We start from the raw sequence: 27,663 nt of genomic DNA on the forward strand, positions 1-27,663 counted from the left end.
TAATAAATGCCTGATGATCTCAATCAACTTAAAGGTTAAATTGATTCATTTTATAAACCACTGCAAACAAAATAACAAAACAAATTGATTTGCTTATTCAATGAAACAATCTATTAATTAAGTTGTTTAAAAATGTGCCACTGGAGGTTTATTTGAACTGACCAATCATTACGATCTGCTAAAGGAAAAAAATATGTAGGAAATATTGGCAAGAGTTCTTATTGTCTTCCCATTCCCACTTGTCCCTGCTAATTTCATTCACCTTTCTGGCCTCATCTGTCTTGTCTTTTCTAAAAACATCAGGTAACCTAACTAAGTAAATCTTAAATATACTTATAGTTTTTCTAGCTTGTAATATTTCTGGAAAACAATAGCTCTGCCAAGATTTTTCCTGTCAAATATCCCCAGATGATTCTTGAATGGCTCAAATGTATCTGCCTTACTTGAGGTTTTCTCCAATTCTCCCAACCATAAATAATTTCCCACTATCTTGGCATTTTACACACCTCTCTTAACATGGCTATACTACATTGATATTCACTGGTGCTACTTGAGAATATATTCTAGCCCTTCTGTTACATTGTAAGCTCCTTGTATCATAATATGTAATTCTTGTTTTCTGTGTCCTTGCAATAGGAACTCAAAATGATTTCTTAAGTAAATGACTGAACACACAGATGAAAATGATACTTGCTACACAAAAAGCGAAGATGAAATTGATCCCTGTCCAGATGGGACAGATATTTGTACTTACAATCCAAATTGGATTATGTGTAGCCAAACCAAAATTAGCTGCATTGATTTTCTTCCCTTTGGTGGCCAAAATGATCTTTTTAAGTCAAGGTCACAGTTATCTTCCTCTGAAGAAGGGATGCTTATATTGTTTGGCTTCCTGCACTCTTATTCTGGGAAATATTTCAACATTTGTTAATTTTAGATAAATTTGAAAAACCAATGAAATAACAGTATTGTTAGTGATCACTTGGGAAGTTTAAGCTTTGGATCAGAATATGTAGTCATGAATTTTCATACTCATTTTTTTTTTTAAGTAGGATCCATACCCAAATTGGGGCTTCAACTCAGGACCCTGAGATTAAGAGTTAGATGCTCTACCAACTGAGCCAGCCAGGCACCAGAAATATTCATACTCTTATGGTACAGATTCAAGCACATGTATACATATATATAGATTACAGACTTCAAATTTGTGAAACACTCAGCAATATTATTATGAATGGTTCCTCTAATTTAAAATATCAATATTTTGGGCACCTGGGTGGCTCAGTGGGTTAAAGCCTCTGCCTTCGGCTCAGGTCATGATCCCAGGGTCCTGGGATCGAGTCCCGCATCGGGCTCTCTGCTCAGCAGGGAGCCTGCTTCCCTTCCTCTCTCTCTGCCTGCCTCTCTGCCTACTTGTGATCTCTGTCTGTCAAATAAATAAATAAAATCTAAATATATATATATATATATATATATTTAGAAGAAAATAACCTCATAATTATATTTACAAAAAGTTAATGAACTCTGCTTTATCACCAGCAAAATCACTTTACTATCTTGTGAAAGGGAATTCCAGGCACAGGTGACATGTACTTGCCTTCTACCTGTGGGCTGTATTTTTGCTTAGCTAGGGCTTCTAGGATTATGACTAAATATAACTTAAAAACAAATAATGCAGAATGTCTGGGAGGCTCAGTCAGTTAAGCTACTGACTCTTGATTTATGGCATGGATGGTGGTCTCAGGGTCATGGAATCAATCCCTGAGACATTCTGAGAATCCCCTCCAACCTGGGCATGGAGCCTGCTTGAGATTCTCAATCCTTCTTCCTCTCCCCCTCCTTCCTCACTCCCTTTCTCTCTAAATACAGAAATAAGTAAAATAAAAATAAAAACAAATACTGCACCTTTCCAGAATTAACTTTCAGTTGTAAAACTCTTTACTGCTAGTTTAGATTTCTCAGCAAAATGCCATAATACAGATGCTTAAGTAGACAAATGAAGCAAAATATGACGTAGGTCTCATACATGCTACCTACTCTATAGTAGACTAAAAAGTTACAAAATAAAATTTAATAGTGGTTTTACTGAATTTCGTATATTTGAAAATATGTATTTACCTCAAGAAATTATGATGAATTTTGAATATTAACAGAAAATATGTGGATAATAATAAAGTAAAATACTAAATTTCTAAGAGATAATAATGAGGTTATTGACAGATAACTTCAGGGTATGAAATCAAATATGCCTTGCATTATGATAGCAATTGTATAGATTTTATATTTTTTGAATTATACACTTTTGATTTATGTTCTCTAAATATTTATATATTCTCAAATGCACTGAGGCTGATATCATGTAACTATTAGAGTTAAAGAAATGATGATAAAAGAGATCTGCTACACTGGGAATTGAGATTTATTCAAATCATGTCAGCAAAACAACTTTATCACTTGTGAAAAGAAGAGACCTGGGTTATCCTCATTGTTCAGCAAAGCCTCTTTCTGCTTAACTTTTAATTTCTCTTTCTTTACGCAGAAATAAGTTAAGTGATGAAAGGCCCAAGGTTAGCAAAAGAGTGAAATATACCCCAAGACAAACAGAAAGATCTTTAAAGATTCTAAATTCTTTTTTCTTTTAGGATCACATATCCCCTAGCTATTCATCATGGTTTATTTCTTTCAAGAAAATTAGCTCATACAGCTTACATTTAACCATCGATATACCACATATTACATTGCTTTTAGTTGGTAAACACCAGTTAAGAAAATTTAAATGTTAATGTACTAAATTTATTATATATATGACTCGTGTCAAATATAATTTTTTTTAAGATTTTATTTATTTATTTGACAGAGAGAAATCACAAGTAGGCAGAGAGGCAGGCAGAAAGAGAGGAGGAAGCAGGCTCCCTGCTGAGCAGAAAGCCCTCATGTGGGGCTTGAACCCAGGACCTGGGATCATGACCTGAGCCGAAGGCAGCGGCTTAACCCACTGAGCCACCCAGGGGCCCCTCAAATGTAATTTTTTATGGAGACAAAATATGGTTTATATGGATACACCAGCAGATACTACCTTCAGTTTTAAGGGTTTTCCATTGTCTCATTTTTAAAAATTATTATGTGACATAGAAAGTTCAGTCTCTTACCTTCTTAATACGGCTAGAGCTTACGAGACTGAAATACCTGTTAAGCCTCACTCTCAATAAAACCAAAAGAGGAGTCAGGACATAAGAGGAATGAATGCCTAGAAAGGCACACTTAGTACCCCTTCCATGAGGCTCATCTCCACTTCTCAGGAATACCTCCTGATTAACAGCACAATAGATACTTTCATCTACCTGATAATTTATATTCTTAAATATGATTGTTTAAAGACAAGATAAGTTATCATGAACATTAGATCTCTTTCTTTTCTCCTCAACCAATTAGGGACTATTGCAAATCAAGGAAAGGTATAAACTTGAATTAGAATCCCCTCATTATCCTAGATTCGGCATTTAGATTCAAATGTTTTATTTCGCAGGGGTTGGGGAGGTCAGATAGGATGAATCTAAGAATGGACATTTGTAGAAGAAATGAGAAAATGAGCTCCCTCTTTTCTCCTACTGTCCTGGTAATGCATTCATTCTATATAAAAAATGCAGACAAACAGGGAAAAACCTGCTTGAATATTTATAAATCATTAACATTTTTATTTTACCCTAACTAGTTTTTTTCTCCCCACAGAACCACATTTTGAACTTGAGCCTTTTAATTAAAAGAAAAATGTATCTCTAAAATCAGAGGACATTCCACTCTAACAGGCAGGAATATAAACAATGATCCTCACGTAAGCCTGTGTATCTGTGACATGAATTTAAAAAAAAACACTTTCTAAATTCCTGACTTTGTCAAAGATATATATATTTCTTTTCAAAATTGAAAGTAACTTCTTTCCAATTCTTTGTTGCTTTTCCTCCATGTCAGTACGTACATACGTGACTATGTTTTGGTCACTTTTATGTGATATTGCTGCTATGAAACTAAAATAGAACAAATACATAGTGAGCACCTGGTTTAATATGATGTGATTTTAAAAAATATTTTATTTATTTACTTGTCAGAGAGAGCGTGAGCACAAGCAGAGGGAGCAGCAGGTAGAGGAAGAAGCAGGCTCCCACTGAGCAAGGAGCCCTATGTGGGACTCAAATCCCAGGACCCTGGGATCATGATCTGAATCGAAGGCAGATGCCTAACCGACTGAGCCACCCAGCCGTCCCCATATGATGTGATTTTTTGAAAAGGTGTTTATTTTCTCCCTTTTAAGTAACAGCTAAACCTCGTTTTAAGATCGAACTTAATTTTATTCTACAAGTATTTGGGAGGAACTGAAAAAGAATGCGAATCTGGCACTTCCAGTTTGAAGAACCCATCTATTTCTGATCGAAACACTTCTTAAAAGCTGTCAAGGGTACTTAATCATTTTGATCGGCTTGATGATCCTTGCCAAGTCACTTCCTTCCTTAATGTGTGTGTGAGAAGATCAATAGGCTGCAAGAAGTAAAAAAATAATATGAAAGGGGGTTGGGGTAGTGGTAGTAATTAGCTGACAAGTATAAAATGAAAAAAAAAGATTTATTATGTGTACACACATATTTTAAAAACTGACCTCCTTAAAAGATTGATCACCTTTAAATTAATTTATAAATCTTTGCTTTTCTATAATTAGACAGGTAAATTCATATACAAATTTTTTTTGGTATTATAATATTTTAAAATAAGCACCTTTGGGTGCTAGCATAAGACAGTGTAAGTGGTCAAGCATACTGATTCAGAAATTGGACATGATAGGCTCATATTTCATCTTAGTTATATCTGGCAAGGCAAGATAGTTAACTTTGTGTATGTTTCTTCACCCATAAAATGAGGACATTTGTAGTACTTGTCTCATCAAGTTGCAATGTGATTAAGATATGCCATGTAAGCATTACACAATGTTGGGCATACAGTAAGCATTTAATGTTTGCTATTATATTAGCTATTTTTTGTCTTCTTTTTCTAACAGTTTTAAGTGAATCTATGTATAACTGTGCTGCTTTTCTACAGATTAGGTGAGATAGATGATTTCTTCCTCCCAAATTCAGACACTGTATTTTTCCTTTTGGAGAAATTGAGGGATTTCTCATCCAGAATTTTGGCTGCTAATGTTATGTTTCTGGAATACCTTTGGAAATGTTCCTTTGGAGAGGAGGCTGCTTAGCATGAAAGACAAAAGTGTGATCCAGTACTAAATGTATTGGATTAAGTAACAGTGTTTCTGATGATGACTCTGAATAAACCACTTCATTTCCCCATGCCTTAACTATCCTTGTCATATAAAATATGATTTTCCATGTCTGGGAATCCAGAAAATGCGGGTAGAAAATGGTTCATGATTTGTGGTGAGCTATAAAAGCTAAAAGCTACAGTATTGTTCAATGTATTATGAGTTACCAGATAAATCTTCTAACAACTTCACATTGAAATGATAGACAGGATTCATTTAGGGAAACATAATAAATAAATTATTGGAGCATCATGTTTGAAAATAAACATCAGGAATTGATATCTGAGTAGCAGTCATGATGGTCCCATAGTGAAAGTTTATTTTTGCACAATAATTCCCGTTAAAATACTTCTGACTTCTGAGAAATAAAAGTTTTCTGGTTTAAAGTCTCCCTGTCTGGATATATAGCCATGTGTTCAAATTTATTGCATACACCTAAGATTTTTGTTTTCTTTTAATAAAAAGCATATTCAGTTGAGGTGATTAACCTCTGCACACTTGGTAAGGAGGGTTTTGTCAAGTGTCTTAATTAAGTCAAAGGACCTGTTTGCATCTAACTGCTTGTTCAATCCAGCATAGGCAACAGCAGCAGCCACAGACCCTGACACCTTGACTAAAATCTATGCCAGGGCCACTACCAAGGTGCCTCAGTAAGCTAATGACATTTTTCAGCGTTGATCTTCCCAATCATGGTCTAGTCCCAACCCTGCCACCCACTCCCCTTTGAAATCTGCATATTTGGACAATAAAAGAAAGCACTGGTGGGAAGGAACAATATTCTGCCATACTGCCCTTAATGTACCTCCCAGAATTTAATGAGGTCAATTGGGCGTCTACAGCTTCTGCCTCTTGCTAAGTAAGGCTCCTTACCCAGAAGAGAAATCCCTCTCTAGTATACACACATCTGAACACATGCATACACATGCATATGTACTGCACAAACACATTTGGGAAAACACCCACTTATAAAAAAGAAATCACACCTTCCCGCATCTTCTGTAAACACACACTCTTACCCTTCACAACTGCACACACACACACACACACACACACACACACACATTCCTGGGACACTCACAGACACACACAAAATGCCACGTACCAGGAGAGCTTAGAATCCTTTCTATGCCGGCAGAATGAGCCCACTCAACACGCACCCCTATAGACACTCACAGTGTGCCCACTTTCCGGAGCAGAATTCCCTCCAGATGGAATAACCTTGCTCCCCCTGAGTAGCAGTTTTGAGTTGAGCCCAGGGACAAAAGCTAACCAAGGGTGATCTTGGGGTGCATGGGATGGGAGCCATCATTTGTGGGCAATGTGGAGAGATGCCAACTCAAATTGGCCAGTCCTCTTGACCAAGCCCTGCAGATAGATGCTAATCCCCCGATAGCCTTCAGCAAGCAAATGGAGCCCGCAACCGTCGCAATTATCTATTCCAGAACCAGTGCTGCAACACCACCCGCCCCCCGCCCACCCGCCCCCCACCCGCCCCAAACCCCGCTCCTGAGGAGCAGATTTCAGAAAAGTCAGATTGTCAGTCCGGTGCCGAGTCTAAGGAACCTGCCTTTTGTTAGATCTGGGCGAGGACCAGCCAAAAAAAGATTAAGAAATCGACACACAGGAGCAAAACGCGTTTGTCTCGGGACACAGCTCCCCTACGCCGTGGGATGAAGGAAATAGGATCCTTTATAGATGTGAAAAAGAAGCGAGTGACGGAGCGATGGCCAGTAGATGGCGCAAGAACTCTTCCCTTGTAGGTGTTAACCCTTGAGTGGTGCGTGTGGAGCCTCCGAGTCCAGATGTAGAGATACATACATTTTACGTTTTGAAAGAAACCTTCCATTTACATATCTGGGACTGATTCGGAATTAAGACAAATGAGTCTGTTCTAGATAACTACCACAGATAAAGTAGTTTAACTGCAGCACACAGTAGCCGAAAAGCGGCTGGGGAGGATGAAAGGGCGAACTATTTGGGGGGGGGGGGGAGACTGGCTCCCTCTTCACCTCACCCCCGCCCTGGTCACGGATAAAAATCGGTTTACCGAATCATGGAAACTTGATTACCGGTTTCCGCGTAGGCATTTGAATATGTAAATGCATGGGTGCCAATAAATTCTTCTCTGTGATCTTTTCCGATTAAGTCACAGGATAATAAACGCGAGACGCCTGCCTGAAATATACTGCAACTACAGTAGTAACACATGTCCCGTTATAAGGACGTGGGCATCGATGGAGCCCGATTCGTTACCAGCACGGTTTCCCCAAAAGCAACACAGATCCTCCGATTAAAATATTCCTCCAACATGTTTCTGTATTCACAAACGGCATCGCAAAGCTCACTAACATAATATTTCTCTGGCTGCTTTTACAGGCGGAATTGATCTATAGGGGTGGGGGGGGGGAAATAAACCAAGCCCCTAAATTTCAAATATTGTGGGGAGTTTGTCAGGGAGCGGAGCTGGGCTTCAAGGAGCTCACTAGTGGTTTCTGGTGGTTGCTATAACGAGCTAGAATTGAGGTAGATTTGGGTGGAGGGGGGGGGAAAGGCACAGGAAAAGACAGAATCCAGAGTAGCAGAGACTTTGTGCCCCCGTTGGAGAGATGGTTGAGTCCTCGTCAAGGTTGCTGTGGTATCCCAGAAACACCATTCACTCCGAGCTGTGACCGCGCACCAACAACAGCAACAACTCCACTGCGCCGGGCTGGGGAGCAGGAATTAGAAGCTCGCGAATAATATGAAAGGGATCCGCAAAGGGGAAAGCCGAGCAAAGGAATCCAAATCCCGGGAGCCTGGCACGAGAAGATGCGCTAAATGTGGCCGCCTAGACTTCATCCTGATGAAGAAAATGGGGATTAAAAGTGGATTTACGTTTTGGAATCTCGTCTTTTTATTGACGGTGTCTTGTGTGAAAGGTAGGTCTGCTTTCGGGGGTCCCCTCTGCTTGGATGGAGGTGAGCTGACTTGTCGCCGGAAAAAGGCTGGTAGCTTACTTTGCAATTTGCACCGATAAAATAATGATAATCCTGAAGAAGGAGTTGATTCACAGCTCTTTCGCCCCCCACCCCCAGATAGGAAATGCATTTTGCTTGCCAGATTTGGCGTTCAATGCGGTGATTGAGCTTGTGCTCAATAAATATTCTTGCAGTATGCTCAAACGAATACGTGAGTTGGTTCGTATAGCCTCTAACTAGTGGCTATCCAGGCAGAATTCCTCTGCAAGACTTTACTTGGTGGTGAGGATTACCTTGATTTCTAGTCAAACCAGTGGGGTTTGATGCTTTGGCTAGAATATTTATATTAAAGACACTCGTGTACATGCTTTTTAACCCTTTCAGGGAGGAAAGTTACTGACATGCAAGGAATGTGCTAATGTTAAATGCTTTAGGACTCAGGGGTCTTCCAAGCATCCCCTCGCTAACAGGAACGTCTGCATGCATATGTGAATTATTACTACGTGGGCTCTTGTGCACTGATAAACTGTAGGGGAGCTTCCCTGGTAGAGGTTTGGTTTAAAATGAGGCTTTACAAGGGTCTGAGACGCCAGGAAGTGTAAGGATCCACCTTTGGGGATGAATGAAGGTAGGAGGAAAGTCATTAGCTGACGACCAGAAAGAAAATCCCCAGCAAGTCTTAGCGTTCAGACAGGTAGAGTGAGTGTCACATGCACAGACAAGGGGAGGGGGTGGGTGGGACGGAAAATGTATTCCTAAGCAAGAAAGCTAGGGACAGTCCGAATCATTGGAAGAAAAGCTGTCCTCGGGGAGAAAAACAGATGCCCAGGTCTCTTCCACAACTTCTCCTGCACCCTGCTGCCCATTAATTGCTGCAAAGAATACTCGGGAGGTGTTTATGACTCATGCCATCGTTTTTGAAAAATCACCTCCCCATACTCATGGCAGCTCGAATGGATGCGATGGATGTCGCTTTCAGTGAACCTAGTTTCAAATCCCGGGTGTCTGTGTGTCGGGGGTGGGGGTAGAGGGTGGGTGGTGGGGGGGGGGGTGTTTTGGCCCAGGCGCGCCAAGGCTGTCAACACAAACTGGACGCTTCTTCCTTTGTAAAGGAGTGCCTCTCTGAACCGCAATCGGGCCGCGTCTCTATGAAACAGTTTATTGTCCAGCTTGCAGCTGGCTGTCCCCCCACAGAAGGCAGTCCATTTGCATTCAGTGGAAATGATAATTCATGTTTTGGGTGGAGGGAGCTGGAGGGGTTACCTCTCATTCTATTAGGAGCAACGATGGATGACATGTCTCGAATTTTAATTTACATCCCTAAATGCCAAGAAGTCGCCTCTGGTGTCTGTGGCAGCAACTGTCTTGTAATTCCAGCCTGCTCCTTAAAGCTTGATTCTCCCTGACCCCCCAGTCTCAGCTCAGTTCTAAGGCAAAACGCCTGTCCTAAGCAGCGTAACTACACTGCCTGGTGCACAAAAAGCGTTTCGGGTGGCTTACAATGGGTTCGTTTTCGCCGCCGGTTCGACTTGCGAGGAGCCTCACATTTCTGCTTAGTCCGCCTGCCACTGGGAGTCGGTGGTTAATGGATGGCCCTGGGGCTGACTGCTAGACGGGCGCTTGGCGTGGGGGAGGCGCCGGGAGCCAGCAACAGCTCCTGGCAGGAAAAATGTTGGGGTGGCTCCTGCTAGAGGATGACCGGGGTTAAGTGCGAGTTTTCCTGTGATACCTGTTGAGCCAAAACACATTCGAGGGGCAGATGGGGGGAGGGAGTCTCCAAATCCGGGAGAGCACGCCAACCTGACAAACAGAGAACCGCGTTGCCTGCAATTACAGCCCGGCTGCCCGCACCTACCGTATTTTCTGAATAAGACCCGCCGCTGAAAAGAAGGGCGCGTTAATTTGGTTTAAATGGCACCAGGAACGGGACTCCTCTCCTCCACGCACAGCTCCTGGACGTTGGCCTGAGACCATTGGTCTCCACTGAATATATTCCAGTCTGAGGGACACTGAGAAGAAAGAGTGTGTCACACTCTGCTTTGGTGCCGTTCAAAATCATTTTTTTTACGGATCTTAAAAAACATTTTAATGGTAATAAGGTTGTTCTTTGTCACTTACTGCCACTCGGAAGGTTTCTTCTATATTTTACAACCTGGAACGCTGTCCTCAAATTCTGAGACGCAAACTTACCTGGGCTGTGTGCTTTAGACCTGTTCCCTATCGGTGGGTGGTGCCAGCCTTAACAGTTGCTTATTCTCCTTTTCCCTCTTCTTATTTTACTTTCTCCGTCTCAAGGCTTTCCTAAAGCCCTGATCGCTTAAAAGACTTAAATGGTGTTTCCCCTAATGTCTATACCCGCTTTTGTTTTCCACACTGTTTCTTCTGGACTCTCTGGCCCAAAGCAAAGCTCAGAATGGGGAGCCGTTTTAAGAGCTTTGCACGTCCTAATCTGGGTTAGCAGGAGCGTTCGCGAAGTCTGCGGTGTGCCGTTTTCCACGTAAACAGCTCAGGCCACAAGAATTCCTCCTTCTGCCCATACTTTCCATCCCTTCACCATCACACCTCTGCCTACGGCAACTACGACAAAGAGGCTCCGTGGGAGGAAACGCCACAGAGTAGAAGACAAAGTGGCCTTCAGTAGTAGGCCCGAGCTGCTGAAATGACGGCCAACCTTATCTGGCCATTTTATCTCCACTGTCAGCATCTCAAAAGGTGGCGGACAGAGGACTTCAAATCCGGGTGGGGAGCTGCTTAGACCTGATGCAAGCAAGCCTGCTTTAAGCTATCTCACACACACACACACACACAAACACACGCACACACTCTCTCTCCCCAACACGCGCACTCGCGCGCGCGCTCCCCAGCGCAGGCAGGCAAGCAGGCAGAGGTTTTTGAAATGCAGCCTGCAGCTGCAGCGTGTCTGTGGAGGTTTCACTCACAGAGAAACTGTGTATCTCCAAGTCGTGCTTAAAAGTCCCGCCTACGTAAACAGACACTCGGGGGTACTTTCCCACGCTCCATCTCTGGAGATCGCACAGTCAGCGCAGGAGGTACCGTGCAAAAGGTACAGGAACCTTGCGCAGGTACAGAACGCATTGCCCTCGGTCGACAGGTGGGAGCCTGTGTGCAGCCTTCCACATCCTGCATCCGGGAGTGTTTCCCCGGGCTCCCGCAGGACCCCGGACTTCGAGAAGGATCCACGTTCCTGCGTGCTCTGGGATTCCAAGGAGATATTACTCCTGCCACAGAGCTCTTCTGGAAGAGTGGGTTTCACCCCCTCTTCCTCAGCTAAAAAGAGTCGCGGGTGACTCTGCGGGAGGACAGCTGGCAGCGAACTCTGGAGCATCTTCTGCGGTTACCAGAATGGCCGCACCGGGAGGTCTCAGACCCCCGCGTGTCGCGTCTTCAGGGACCGACACCCTCACTCCTCGCCCTCAGGCAACGGTCTCACCTGACAGAAAATATCTGTCCTCTTTTAAGAGAGGTTTTCCAAAGGGAATGCAGTAAGTTCAAGTCTTCACAAAACAATATTAACAACAAACCACAAAAACAAAACCCGCTTCCCCTTCATCGCCACCGTGAAAACCCTTCCCTTGAGGTTTGCACGTTTGCGATACCTGCCGGGCGACAACATTTTGTGTTCGAGGCAGGGGTCCCGCTGCAGGTTGGACAGGTCTCCTCCGTCTTTTTCCCTTGCGAATACTTTTTAATTTCCTCTAGAAGGCCAGACTCCATGAAATTTCAAAGAAACACCCGAGGCTGAAAACTGAGCCCTGACTTGGCCTTGCCACGTGTGTGTATTGCTGGGAGGAGGAGATCTACATGGCCTGACGCCGAGGGGCCTTCAGGAAGCCTTGGGAGTGCACGTGTGTGTCCCTGTGGGTGTCCGGGGCTGAAACGCGTGGCAGGTAAACAGCACGTTTATGTCCCCCGGACTCTAGATGGTCGGTGGTGCCATGGACACTGCTGCCGCGCTATCCTGTGGGGGCTCCGGTCCCCTAAGCTGACCGCAGCGCTGCCCTCACTCAAACAACCTCTCCTGTGGTGGGCATTCAGGGAGTTCGAAAACCTCACTGGGGAACAAGTAATTGGGATTGCTGTCCCTATACGACCCCTCCATTCCCACCCTAGCTCCGTCGCTGGGGAAAATGAGAAGCAGGAGGCAGTTCCAGGGTTCTAGCGCCACGAGGGCTTAGTTGGAGCCGAGGGAAAGGGCAGAAGAAATGAAACAGCGTGGGGTCATCCCAGTCACCATGTGGTCCCCTACCAGCGCCGCTGGAGTGGCCTGCTCAGGGTTGAAAGCCGGGCAAGCACAGGGATTGCAGCACATTGCACAAGAGTAATGAAGCAGGACGACCGTAGGAAGAAAGATCTACTCAGGCATTAGGCGAGTTCCCTTCTCCCTGAGCACGTCGCCTTCCGGGAGACTTTGCACCACGGAGTTGCTAAGCCAACCCAATTTACCCCCCGAAAAGGCTCGAACAGCTCCCAGAATTCTGAGCTGAACTTCCCCTGGACAGTTACCTTGTTGAAATTGTTCTGAAATGTCATTTTGCAGCACCGTGTTTTCTCGAATCTTCTGGTGTTGGGGGATTGGGCGGGGGGTGGCGGGGAAGGCGGCATCAAGCCTGCGTAGGAAGAATGTGTGAGCAGAAATAATTAAGGAGAAGGGTTCAACCCCTTGAAAACCTGATGCCAGTTCCTTTGAGATCCTTCAAGGAGAAAAAGCATAAAATTACTGTAGGAGCATAGACTAAGTTGCAGTAGTTGTTATTACTCTTCATGATATTAATTAGCCTTACTTTGTGGGATGGCTGAATAGATTTTGGGTATTTAGGTCTTTTTCTTGAACACAATTTGGTATCTAAGGAAATTCTGAAATAAAGCAGTAGCAAATGGCATCTATACATGATTCTATATATAGTAAAACTATCACAAGTGAGCTCTGAAAAATAGGCAGGAGAGGTAGAACAGTTAATAATGTCTTTGTACATTCCATGTGGGAACCCTCTAATGCTAAAACACTTGTCTAACATCTCAAATACAAATAACTGAAAGGGACTAAACTCAGCTTCACTTGTCTCCAAATATCCTCCTCCTTGTGTACCAAAAGATCATCTTTTTCTCCTTAACATCAGGGTCTCCGGAAAGAGCTGCAGTGTTTTGTCCAGTTTGGGAAACTACTATGAAGCACCAAACAGTGTATCTACTAAGGAACCGTTACTTTAAGCAACATGACTACTTGGGAAAATATGCCTTTTTGTACTTCAAAGTCCAATGTTTGAAAGATTAGAAGTAAAATGTTTGCAAATTAAAGAGATTAGAAAAAATGTGTGAGATACAAAAAAAAGTGTCACCTATAAATAAAATTTAAGGCTATTTTATCTATCTATCTATCTATCTATCTATCTATAAATAGATAGATAGATGCATTAAAACATAGCTTCCAGGGGCACCTGGGTGGCTCAGAGGGTTAAAGCCTCTGCCTTTGGCTCTGGTCATGATCCGGGGTCCTGGGATCCAGCCCGCATCGGGCTCTCTGCTCAGCAGGGAGCCTGCTTCCTCCTCTCTCTGCCTGCTTCTCTGCCTACTTGTGATCTCTGTCTGTCAAATAAATAAATAAAATCTTAAAAAAAAAAAAAAAACATAGCTTCCCTTTTTACCTCTTTTGTCCATTCCCTTTATTCACAGGGCAAAGGGGTGTGTAGTTGAGGGATACAGTGGCAATTCTGATTTGGCTTTTGGATGAGGTCTGTTAAGAATGTTAGAACAGATGTTATTGTTAACAAATTTCATCTTTTCTCTCTTAAAGTGAGCAGGTGGGTGATTCATGGTATTTTCCAAAGAGATCAATCTCCATGTCTACAAGATTTTCTTAGATTTAGGCCCCTTATAAGGCTCTCATTCTCATCAGGAATGTCATGTTTACAAATGTCACAGAAAAATCAATTTGTCAAATACCTTCCAGTAGTCAAAGTTTCAGTATTGACGGCCATCCTTCCATCTCTCAAGACTCCAATCCTGTAGCCATCAAGTGCATTTCATGCCATCAGGCCCTTTGTTATGCTGCTGCTTGGTGCAGGGTAAAAGTTCCTAAGGATTCATATTTTCTATATAGTCATGGCCTCTTGGCCACAACCCCATCTGAAATCTCCTCTAAAAAGTCTGCATTTACAATCTTCATACACATCACACACCTTGTAACTGGATAGTAAGAATATCAGTGGTAATCATGTTGTCTTAGATAGCACAACATTATTCTATTGGCTATGCTTGCTCTGCAGTGATTTTCAAAGTGTTCCTGAACAAAGAGCATCAACATTCTCTGGGAATTGGTTAAGAATATGAACTCCCAGGTGCCAGCCCTGGGCTTACTTGAGACAGATGCCTTGTCAGTTGGGCATAGACATTAGTGTTTTTAACATGTCATCCAGGTATTCCCGATGTGGTCTAAGGTTTGAGAACCACTACAGCAAAGAGCAAGAGTTCTGGAGCTACTGAGACCTGAAGTCAAATGATTTTGCCAGCAGTTATACTTGTACCAGCAGCCCAACTTTCCTAAACTCCAGTTTTAGTCTCTATTAAAAAAGAGAGGGAGAGAGAGAGAGAAAGAGAGAGAGAGATAGTAGAATATCAGTAGACCTATAGGGAAAGGGAGATTATGCATTTACCATAAACAGTGCCTGGTAGCTACCATCAGTATTATTCAAATACATTTCCATGTGCAAAGCCAGTGTAAATGCACACATACTTCATCCCTAACTTGTAGCCCTAACTTGTCCATAGCAGTAAATAAAAAATGTAGCATCTTCTCACTAGCTGTTATCATAAAAGTTAATATTTTTAAGTACCATATATCAATTAGTACTATGTAAGAACATTAGCAATTACATGCTTCATGGTAATTTTTTAAAAAACTGTTAACCACTCGTTTTGTAGAAGACAGAAACAATTATGGAATGAAAATATTTTCTGAGGCTGATTTAATATGTAACATCAAATAGTCTTGTCTTCAATAAAGTCTATACAGGTCTTACAAGTCGATAAAAATAAAATCAGTGTATTGAATTTTTTTATGTCTCAAAGAACTTTAAGGAATAGTATTTAAAATCAAAGTCTTATTTATTTCTTCTTATAATCTGGACACAATTTCTTATTTAAAAGCTTTTTAATCTAGAAAATCTGTTCTGAATTTATTTTCTTCCTGTTTTTCTTCTGTTTAGCCATATTAACATAGAATTAGCAGCCCCTTTCATCTGCATTTACAACTGCACATTTCTCTCACATGATCTATATAAGGCAATGGTGTCATTCAAAACTCTACCATAAAAAGTATAGCACATTCTATAAATATTACTGATATAAGAACAATTGATATGTTAGAGATTATCTTCAATTTTAGTGTAATATTTATGTGAAATATTTTAAAATTCTCTTTAAGATATAGGAATAAAATTTCTAAAAATTTCTAAAACAATGAATATTACTACATTTGATGGGTTTAAATGTTCAGAAAGTGATTGATATGTATAAAAAGTGATGAGTGATTCTCTTAAGAACTGAGTTTGTAATGTTCAAAATCACAAGGTCCTTCTTTCCTTGCTTTGTTTTACATTAGCATATTCTAAAAGGAACATTTATGCTTACATAGTTTTAAATGATGAGGAAAAATTTTAAAACTATGACAAGTTTTAAAATATAGTTGGATACCACTTTGAAAGGGATTTTATAAATGGAAACAGACTGCAGAAATGGATTTATAAATCTCAAGAAACATTGGAAAATCTAGGACTAACTTCTACCTTCTAGTTTTCCATTAATAAGTCCATCAGGTTGACTCTAGAATGTTCAGAAGTGTTTCCTATAGAAACATGATATAGGACATTATTATGTCCTATAAAGTTTGGGGAAATAGTATTGGGGTAGAATTCTTTGTTTTGACTTTTTTTTTTTTTTTTTTTTTTTTTATTTTTGTTTTTTTTTTTTTTAGTCCTTTTTAAGAAGTATAGAGTTACATCTTTTACAGTGGTTCTCTCCCTCATTTTTCTGCTTTGATTTCTAGCAAGCAACCTGTGAGATGGCTGTTATCTCCTACATACAGTTTGTTATCTCCATTTACAAATGATCCACATTTCCTGAGGCCAGAGAAGTACAATGACTTTCCATGATCATAAGGTTAGCAAGTTAGTAAAATCTGAAATGATAATAGATTCAGAAGCTCACAGACTTATTAAAAGTTAAAACTGTAAGGGACTAAGTTCCTAATCAAGATTCTTCAGTTTTAAGAGAAAAAACTGAGACCTTGAGAATTTATTTTAAAAGAAAGACTAAAATTAATATTCAGTGTGTGTGTATATATATATGTGTATATATATATAGTCTCATGGTTACAGGAATACATAAATTCTGTTTTATAATCTTCAACTTTTTTGCTCAAGTTGCCTGACATTATTCCTATGATCCTGTATGATAGATGTGGAAGATATTTTTAGTCTTATAAGCAATAATAAGTGAAGTAAATGTACAGTGATGCATATGTATGTCACTGTAAGATATAAAACTTTTCAGTGCATTAAGTATTAAAAAAATGGAACCAAAATTTATAACCTTAGATCCTAACCCAATACTCTTGAGTAAAATGTAAAATTTATAAATGCAGATGAAATTATGAATTTCACAAATACAATAATATTTGGATATAAAATGGTTTGCCAGTTTTATAATAAACCTTGGCAAATACATTTTTTCCATATTCCACCTTAATTGCCCATTTAGTTCTATAGATTTTGAATGATGGGAAAGTTCTTATAACTAGTCTCGTGTCTAATAGGGAATGTGAATTAGATTTATTTGTCAAGACAAAGGAGTGTGCTTTAAAAACATCACATACAAGCTTCATCCACACCATCTACTTCATTACATAACTGCATCCTAACTTCATAGTGATGTCCAGAAGAGATAAGACAGAGAAATGAAGTTTCTTGCCAAGATTTAAAGTGTGCAAAACAGTCTTCAAATTCCCTGTCTAGTACATGTTTCTCTTTATTGGGAACCTTTATGAGCTTCTTTATTTAGTCCTGATTGGTTTATGGGAATAAACCTCCTTGAGAGGAGAGACCACTATGCCTAACCCCAAATTATGACCAGACCCAAAATAGTACTTCCTGAAGTAATCATGTAAGGAGACACAGATACAGAAATGTAATATCAGTAAATTTAAATTAGAAACAACATTCGATTTAAAGAGTAACCTAAAAACTAAATCCGGGTATTGAAATAGACACAAGAAAAGAGTGCACTTACACATATACTAAACGATCCTTAAGTATCAAAAAAATAGTGTTACTTTTTCTTGTGAAGGTGATAAAATCTATTTTCATATGTAACAAAGCACTGTGTCCTTTCTGAATTTTTTACTCTCCCAGTATAAACTAACATTTTTCTTACTTCATTATTAAAATTTCATCTGTGAGTATAAATTTAGAGATGTCATTTTAACCTACATTTTTAGTTTTAAAGTTCAGATATCTAAAAATGGCTTCATATGGATTATTCATAGCATATACTTATTATGTTGGATACTTTTTTAGTGGGACATCCTTATTTTAAATAATTTTATATCTTACAATAGCTAGATGTAGATTTTTCCAAAGTTGACAAAAGCCAAGGATAAAGGTACACCTAAAATCTGTCTTCTAATCTATTTCCTACAGTTATGCATTCCAGAATTTTATTTAATGTTGTCAATTGAGTATTAGTCAAATTCTCCACTTCAAAATTGAGTCCGTTATAATAATTGACTTTATTGAAATTTTAAATTACAAATTAACATTTTGTTTTCTTGATTTTGGTGATGGGAATGGGAAGTAAATTGATAACTCAATGCCTTTTCTTAAGCTTGTTCACATTTCCATTAACTACTTGTTTCTCATTCATAGCTACCTAATAAATTTATCAGCTCTGTTTTATTGTTTAATATTATTGTAATTTCTCAAATATCTATTTTAGTTTTCTACAAGGACATAACTTTTATTTTTTGTTTGTTTCTTCACACTATGAGGATTGTTTGACTTGAAAGAAATCTGAAAATAATGTTAATTTCATTTTCTCTTACAATACCACATAATGGGTACCTGAGGTTTACCAACTGAGTCAATAATTTTAAATATAATTTTAAGCTGAATTTTGAGTGTGTTACTATAGAAAAGAGAATATGATTCTAATCTGTTGTTAGTCTACTAAATCATAATAACATAATGTTAAACTATTTTAACTTCAAGCAATTTGTAATTTTCAGAAATGATTTTGTTTTCAATGTATAAACTATTTTTTTCATATATAGGAATGACTTTTACATCTGTTATTGGGGGCATAATTTGAATTTCCCCCAAATAAGGTAATGAATTTATGGTGATCTATCTGCATGTTCTACTGTGAAGCTCTGTGTTACTAAAAGCTGCATTTGTAAGATAATGGATCAAAGTTAGGAGAACAGCAGAAAAAATACAAGGAGATCTCCTGAATATGAAACATGCTACCTTGGATTTATTGGCTCCATGTTCTAACTGACTGAGCTGTGTAGTCAAGGCAAAATATTTACTCAGTGTTCACATATATGGAGAAACTCTGAGTTAAGGGTTTTTGGCTGATGTCTAAATCAAAACAGCTGAACTGATTCAAATGTTTTGGGTAAACAAATTTGCATCCATGCTGCTAATTTGTATGCCAACTTTTAGCTTCATAGTTTCTAAGATGATGGAGAAGATAAACCCTCTTAAATGAAGTCTGCAATAGAAATGTTGACAGGCCTAAGATCACCTGTATTGAGCTCATGTCCAATGGTCTTTTCATGGCTTTTAAAGAAAATTTTATCTATAAATCCAACTAGTACTTGATTGCTCTTTCATCTGTTAAATCTTTTTAAAGAAGGTCAAAGAGAAATTCTTAAAATCAATTTTCTAGCAAAATGCCAGGAAATCTTTAATATCTCCGCTAACTTGACAGTATTCATTAATATATTAATAGATGAAAATCAGAAATGACATTTGAACTTAATTTTTAAATACTACCAATGTGTAAGTCCTTAGAAATTAACCATTTTTCAATAATTTGAAGATGACTACTTATTTTTACCTCTCGTTGCATAGGTTATTGAATCTTATTCAATTTTTGAATTCAATTTTGAATCAAAATTATTGAATTTTAGAAAAACTATATTCTGGTTATATAACTCCTTCCAAAGCAGAATTCTCAAAGGCCTCAAAAGAAATTGGAAGGTGTTAGACCTTAAGTTATGTGTTGTGCTATTTCATGTAAATATTACCTTAATTGTTTCCATAATTTTCTTTGGGCTAAAGTTTGATTTGGTTTAGTAAGTTTTTTGTTGGAACAGTATTATTTTGAATTAAATAGTATGGTTTTGACATAGTCTAAGTTAGCAGCTGTGAAAGACTGTGGTCAGTAGATGGTATTTCCACAAAAATAATTGGTAGCTTATTTATCAGTTCTGGTACTCATTAACACTTTCCTTCACCCATCAATCATTTATTGAGGGCCAATATGTGTCAATATGTTTAGGAGATAAAGATGAAGATCTAGTCACTACCCTAAAACAAGGCAGTCTTTATTTTGAAGTAGATTTCCTGTGAATATAATAGCAAAGCAATCTGCTTATTGTGAAATTGTTTAGTTCTTCAATGGGATTCTCTTATCATAAAATATCAATGTAGCTTACACCACCTTTATTTCTATATCCTATATTTTAAATCTTTATCCTAGCACAGGTAGGTATTAACATTCTATAGACATTGAAACTTTCCAATGCAATATATCTTTTTGTGATCTAACACAATTTTCTCTTGCAAATTTCAATTAAAAATGTTTATTGACTCCTATCTCTTCAGCCAACTGATAATAACTAGTTTATTCAGTATTAATGAAGAGCTTACATGTATTTCTACAACAGTGTTTGTAGAGATATTTTGTGACCAGCAAATCGTGCTTCTTACCTATTTTTCCCTCATATCAGCTCCTGCCTCAGAAGTCACCTGCTTGCTAATGCTTTTGAATTTAAATTCAGTTCTGTACCCCTTCATTTATTGATTCACGAAAAAAGCCTTGAGCCAAGGTCAACACATGCAAAGGAAAAACTAACAACTAAATATAAATAGAACAGATTCTGTCATAGTTTTCTATTTCTTATTTTTTGTCTTTATCAAAGACCTACATAAGTAGATTGTGTTTTGTTTTGCTTTGTCTTTAATTCATGATTAAAAAGAGCAATAGATGGGAAACTGGGTGGCTCAGTGGGTTAAGCCTCTGCCTTAGGCTCAGTTCATGATCCCAGGGTCCTGGAATGGAGCCTTGCATGAGGCTCTCTGCTGGGCAGGGAACCTGCTTCCTCCTCCCTCTCTCTCTCTCTCTCTCTCTCTCTGCCTCCCTCTCTGCCTACTTGTGATCTCTGTCAAATAAATAAATAAAATCTTAATAAAAGAAAGAGCAACAGAAGGATGTATGAATAGCTATAGGAAGAAATACTGGCATTGGGACAAAGCCAATTTTACTATACAGGAGTTAAGTAGGTTTACAAGGTTAGAAAATTATCTAAATTTGATCTTCTGTTCTACATTTTTCTCATTCTCGCATTTGAAATTCGATGAGTCTTGTTATTTTAATGTTTGCACAAGCATCCTGCTTTATGATTGTCATCTCTGTATCCTTTTTTATAGTCCATAAAGCTCACTTCTGATTGAATGCTAAGAAAAAGGATTTAATGTTTATTAATACAACACCTATTAAGGAGTTTTCCTGTTTCTACGCTTCAAGATCTTGACTTTTAATGAAAGATCAAAACCAAACATTTTCGTTATCTATGCAAACTGCTATCTTCTGTGCTTAGATTACTCCTGTGAAAAAAGTAAATCTAGAAAGTTGAGATAAAGGAGGTTTGGGTAACATGAACTGTTTTACTTAACTTGGTACAACTAAAAGAAGGAATAATGCGAACCACATTGAATTTCTAACACTTTCCACAACACATAGCATTAGCTCCATTTATTGAGATCCCATACTAAGGCATGGGAGTTAATTTGCTGGATATGCTGATCTGGTTCCATCAACATCTCAAAACCTACATCTAAGCTCCTTTGTTTCTTTGATATAACGAAGAAAGCAGTCCTTTTACATTTCACAAAGCTGTATTATACAAAGGACCTGCACTGCCTTTCTACTCATTTTGTTTTTCCTTCTTAAGTTCCAACTCTCTTTTATCTTTCAAAGTATTAGTGATAATTTACATATAACAACTGTATCCTAACATGGGCTGTTTGTTTAGAATGCAATGGGGAGGCTTTCCGGTTGGCCTGTTTATTGTCCATACACAAGAAAAATCTGAGAAAAGCCACCTATTAGATGTATAGCCAGCCTTCATGGAAACTATAAAATGGGGTACAATTAGTTGAGGTTAGAGTTTGGAACAAGTATCTTTGCTAATTCAGCTAGCTCTGAAAAGGGTATTTCATTAAAAGAGACAACCATTACCCATGCTTCAAGTACTTTCTAAATCCTAAATTACATGCCATCAATGAAATTTTGTTAAAAGTGAGTAAACACAGGGTAAAATAAGAAGTATATGCATTTTTTATTATAGCAGCTTTAAGCACAAATGTTCACAATTTATGAATTCTGTCTCCTGTATTTCCATTTCAATTTTTATAATATTTCATTTTATATGTGAAAATACTTCCCTCTACAAGGAAATCACTAGGCACTTCTATTTCTTCTGATTCTTCATTTCTTTTCTCATCTTCATAGCAGGAAAAGAAATTGATGTTCCTTGTCCACTGCTGTGAACTATGGGTGCCTCTCATTTAAGCATTTCTACCTGGAGAGATTGATAGACTTAACTTCTTATTAAATTTGAGGAAACAACTTAGGAAGAGAAAATTAGCTAATGTGGAGAAATTGGGTTCAAACCCTGTGTGTTCAACTCAAAACCATTACTCTTTTCATCACACCAAACAGGATTTTATCAACTTTGAGGATTAAAAAAAAAAAAAAAAAATCAGAGATTGAGATGAATTCTGAATTCTTTCACATGGATAAGGTTATTTCTTTTCTGGAGTGAGTATTTCTGAACATAGAACAGTTTATTTTACATGCTTCAAGATGAAGGGAAGGCAGCAGAAACAGGAGAAGTCAGGGGTAACAATTTAGAAAGGTCAGACTAGTTATGTTGCCAGAGGGACAGGGTTTATGTTAGTGTTTGGACATGCTTTGTTGAGTCTTTTATTAAGTTATAGTTTACCGTTACAATGAAAAAAAAAAAAGGGAATTGTGAAGAAAACTTGGGTGCTATGTTATCATAGTTAGGTATTGTATTTAATGCTGCCTGAAACTGTTTTTGTTTGTTTGTTTGTTTGTTTTTCTTTTGACAAATTAACATAGAAAGGAGCCTTAACTGTAATGTGAAATAAGGTCTCATTTCACATTTACTTATATTCTTCTTTATTTTCAATAACCTAGGCCTCATGGAAAACTTTCTGTGAATTTATTTCTTAGAAATGTAAAATAAATAAATCATGTTTCCTTAAATCATGGCTGTTATTGTATAAAAAGGAATACTTCAAAAAATCTTAAATTACCCACCACAAAATCTCCATACCTAACTCAGTACCTTATAAATAGAGTAAGCACTCAATAAACATTTAGAGACTTGAATTGGATTATAGTTAATTGAATTCATTAATTTGGTTTAGGTCCAACCTGTACGCAGAAAAATCAATCTATATTGCCCAAATCTTTCAGTTGTTATACACTCCAATGTTTCTGTTAACGGTGCCTACTGATATCTAGGAAATAAGATGATTTATGAAAAAAATTATATAGCTATTCAGTATGTAAAAACATGAAACACCTCTATTACTTTCACTTTTGAATATGTAATCCAGTATCTTTCACTCAAATGATCGGCATTAAAGTCCCTTACTTCAAAATATCACTACCTTTGTTATCATTACACTAAGAATCCAAGGAATTACCCCGCCCTGATAAGTTATCTTTGCTATCAGAAATAATCGCTCATTGTGCGGTCCTTTCACGACATATTTTCAAGTAGTGCTCAATACATGAATTTGGAAACATTTACTATTATTCTCATCTTTAATCTGATAGAGTAGAAGGTAGATTCTAATACCAGCTAAATCCTTACTGGCCAGGTGACCTTAAGTGTCTTATTTCCTTTAGGCTCAATTTCCTTCTCTCTCCCATTCTCTGTAGACTTCATGTCATCTCAATACCAAATGGACTGGTATGAAAAAGCACTCTATGAAGTATACATTGCCACAAATGATGATATTGCCACAGCAATGACTACTATTGTATTTATTTGAAAATAAATGAATAACAAGCTGTGGTTTTGTATATATATGACCGTATATGTAGAATAGGTTTTGATAAGTCTCTTTTAATGAGGGAAATTCTATTTTACCTCCTTAACCAATATTTATCAAGATAGCTCCAAATATCTAGCATATGCAATAGCTATGGTGCTAATGTATTTCTTTATAATTCTCAAAATGGGTGTTCCTGGTCAAATTCTTCAAGAAAGTATATCCTCTATTGGAAAGTCCAAATATACCAACAATGAAGTTCTAATTAAAATTATTCCCATTCTTCTTTGACCATTGAGGTATTTCTGACTCCTGTTTGATTTGTTGATTTTGTTCCTGAAACAAGTCTAAATCTGATAATAAACTGTTGAGACTGGCCATAATGCCCAGAGAAAACTCAGTCCTCTATGATCTTAGACTTTTTAGTGGTTCAGAAATTTGAGCAGCTTATGGAGGGATACATGATTCTGAAGAAAATATAATTCAATCAATTTATGCTTAAGTGTATAACAGAATTTTTTTTTAACAGACAGAATTTAATACTCTTCATCCACCATAAGTGACCAGAGTATGATACTCAGGAGTTTTTTGTTTTGTTGCTATTAGTTGTGTGTGTGTGTGTGTGTGTGTGTGTGTGTGTTTATTTTGTTTTCTTACACTGTTTCTGCTGTTTCTGCAGTGGATTTAAAAAAAATTTTTTTTTGGTCTTAAACAAAACAAGCCTGCTCCCCAGTTTAAAATATATCCCTACTTTTTCAACTTGTTGAAATGGAAACTCTCTCCTCTTCAGATACATTTCTCTGGGTGCTATTTAGTTGAAATTGAATTCTTCTTTCCTCATATCAACCTTAAATTTCAGAATTATAGTTCCTACCACAATCTGCCTTGTATTCAGTGATTTTTTTTAAAGATTTTATTTGACACAAAGAAAGAGATCACAAGCAGGCAAAGAGGCAGGCAGAGAGAGAGGGGGAAGCAGGCTCCCTGCTGAGCAGAGAGCCCAATGCAGGGCTCAATCCTAGGACCCCTAGAGACCATGACCAGAGCCAAAGGCAGAGGCTTAACCCTCTGAGTCACCCAGGTGCCCCTGTATTCAGTGATTTATGCATATCCTATCTCCCTCATGTAACAGAGAAATATGAGAAGTCAATGTCCCTATACTTGGCAATTTTACATCTCCAAGGAATTTTGCACAGTCTCCAGAGACAGAAATGTAATAGATGTTTGTTGCTTTAAGTAATACTGAAACACAACAGAAAATGGATTGACCTATCATTTTCTGACATTCGTAATATTATTTTGTATGTATTTCTTCTATTACTAATTAATGCATAGATATTGCCTTTTTTTTTTTTCTGCCTCCTGTAATCTTTTGTTATAATATATTGGTTTTTAGTTCTCCCATGTGTTTTCTAATTTGCCATTTGATTTAATTTTGGGCCATTTAACTTGTCCTTTGTTAAAGTTTTAATGTTCTTTTGCTTTTCTTATTTACCTGTTTTAGAATTTGAAATTTCTCTTGAAGCATTATGTATATTTCTAAAAATGTATAGGCATATTTGTTTCAGGTTTCCTACTTTTATAAAAGAAAAAAAATGATAGAGCCTATCAGTTGTGTTGTAACTATTTCTCTTAGACATTTACACTTCTTCAAGGTGTGTTAACTCATTCATAAACTCCTATCTTTATGACCTTCTATTTTTCTTTGAGGTATGAAACAAAGATAGTGTTTAAGACATCTTTGAAGTTTGTTTCTGAAACATGGTCTATGCAACTTCTTTCCGTATCTGTTGATACTATCTTTCAGATCATAAGAAAGACAATTTCTTCCAACCATGACTTCTTCATTGTTTTTATTTTCTCCTATGTTTCCATTCTATTATATTTGAATTTTAGAAGTTGCTGCAAATATTTAAAATCCCTTCCATTTTGAAAACTTTGTACCTTTATGTTACTGTTTAACTCACCAAATTTTTCCTTTCTTTGGTTGTTGCAATTTTTACTTTACAAGCTATCTTCCTCAATTTTAAACATTTAAATACTTTTTAAAAAATATTTCACTTTTGGATCTTCTCTTTATTGAGCATGAGATATTTTTGAGGAATATAAATCGCATGACATGCTTTGCTTTGAAAGTCACTGTTGGCTTTACTTTATTACGCTATCCCCTTAAAGTTGCTTCACAAATAATTCTTTTTATTTTCTTTTCATCTTTAGAAGTCAATTATATTATTATAATCATCAAAGCTGCTTATAATTCCATAATATGTTTTTATATTAATATGTTAAGGCTACATTTCTAGAGTTTATCACTAAAATATACCCTATTGTCTCCTTGACAGTCGGTATATAGTAAGCTTCAATTTTGCCTATTTGGGAATTTAGGCCAGTTTATGACTCTTGGCTTTTCTCTTAATTGGCTTTTCTCTTAATTTAAAAAGTAATAAAGAGGAAATTAATTCAGATAGCATATGGTTAAGTCAGGTTTTTTTTAAACCTAACTCATTTTGCTATAAAAAAAATGTATCTTTACTAAAGCTAATAGGACCACTAGCTGAAAAATGGTTTACAATATGCCAATGACATAGTTGAAAAATGTTTAGATATTCAGTTGGGGGTTTTGCATTTCACTTGTTCTGTTTTAACTTACTTCTTAGTTAACTAAGAAGGAAACAGAAAGTCATGAAAGTGGCCTATTCCAGGAACTTTGTTCTGTTCTTACCGCTTCAAAAGCACAGGGGATGTTAGGAGGCTAAAACCAGTCTTCAGTGCTTGGGCATGTAACAGGTGAGTGATTATTTGCAAGGCTGACAGAGTTTATAGAAATGGAATTATAGTAGTTTGCCACAGCATGAATGAATCTGATATTTTTTTTTGTTTTAGAAATGCAATAATTCCCAATGCCAAGTTTTCCACTTTAAAAACTGATTAGATTGTATAGGACTACCAAGTGAAAACTGCTGTTACATTGTAATGTTATTGGCAAGCAGGATAAAATAGCTGTAAAAAAATATGACAGGTAGGTAGCAAAATTCTGCACACGTTTGTGGCACAACCACCGCTCCCAACTGGAGAGAACATTTCATGTAGTAGGCTTTCCACTGTATTTTTTTTTTCCATTTTTAAAATTTGATCATTGTTATCCAGTGAAAATTAATTGTGGCAAGATTTATTTAAAACCTGAAAACTTAAATATTATGATAATTTAATTTAGGTATCACTTTCAATGTTCCAGTATAACAAAAACTGTGTAAGATATGGTAAAAAAAAAATACAGTATTTGAATGTATTCTATATATTTATGTACTAGTTTTCTGTATCTTGCGAAATGTGATAGAAACTTATACTTGCTAGGGGCACCTGGGTGGCTCAGTTGGTTAAGCATCTGCCTTCAGCTCTGTCATGCTCCCAGGGTCCTGGGATTGAGTCCTGCTCCTGGGATCCGGTCCTGTGTTGGGCTCCCTGCTCACCAGGGAGCCTGCTTCTCCCTCTCCTCCCTACTCATGCTCTGTTTGTCACTATTTCTTTCTCAAATAAATAAATAAAATCTTAAAAAAAAAAAAAAGAAAGACTTGAGACTTGATTTGACACAAAAGCCCATCAGTTTCACAACTAATTCTGTCCAAAATAAGTAAATTCACTAACTTTGTGTCATGTCAGCTTTATTAACATGAAAATCGGAAGTGTATATTATGTGTATTGAAAGCAATTCTGATATATCAACCATATTGTTCACATTTTTCTAATAGTGCCTTCAGAAAATTTACTTATTACTTTTACTAGTGATAGAAATATTATGCTGATTCATGTTAAAATATGTAAAATATTATTATTGTATTATATGATAAAATGTTTATTTTTAACATAAATAGTGTCTATCTAGCAAGTTAGCATTTCCTTTTATTGAAGCTTAAAATTTAGCTCATGCATATTCACTATGATATCAGTGAGGAATCATAAATCATTATTGTTGACTTTAGTCTTTGATATTGAATATTTGGCAAGAATC

General features: G+C 37.6%; 1 protein-coding gene across 2 annotated transcripts in view; it reads left to right on the forward strand.

Moving 5' to 3' along the window:
• Positions 1-7,928: 7,928 nt before the first annotated feature.
• The window catches only part of CSMD3 (CUB and Sushi multiple domains 3), a 1,221,727-nt gene continuing 1,201,992 nt past the window's right edge, over positions 7,929-27,663 (forward strand). The window contains exon 1 of one of the 2 annotated variants that reach the window (XM_032858445.1): positions 7,929-8,226. In XM_032858445.1, coding sequence (XP_032714336.1) covers positions 8,049-8,226 — 178 coding nt within the window. In that variant the 5' untranslated portion in view covers positions 7,929-8,048. The remainder of the gene's footprint in view (positions 8,227-27,663) is intronic. The other variant, XM_032858446.1, reaches the window with a different exon arrangement.

This window comes from Lontra canadensis, unplaced genomic scaffold, assembly GCF_010015895.1.
Source record: "Lontra canadensis isolate GAN:19392208 unplaced genomic scaffold, GSC_riverotter_1.0 scaffold15, whole genome shotgun sequence".
In the NCBI taxonomy this organism is placed as follows: Eukaryota; Metazoa; Chordata; class Mammalia; order Carnivora; family Mustelidae; genus Lontra; species Lontra canadensis.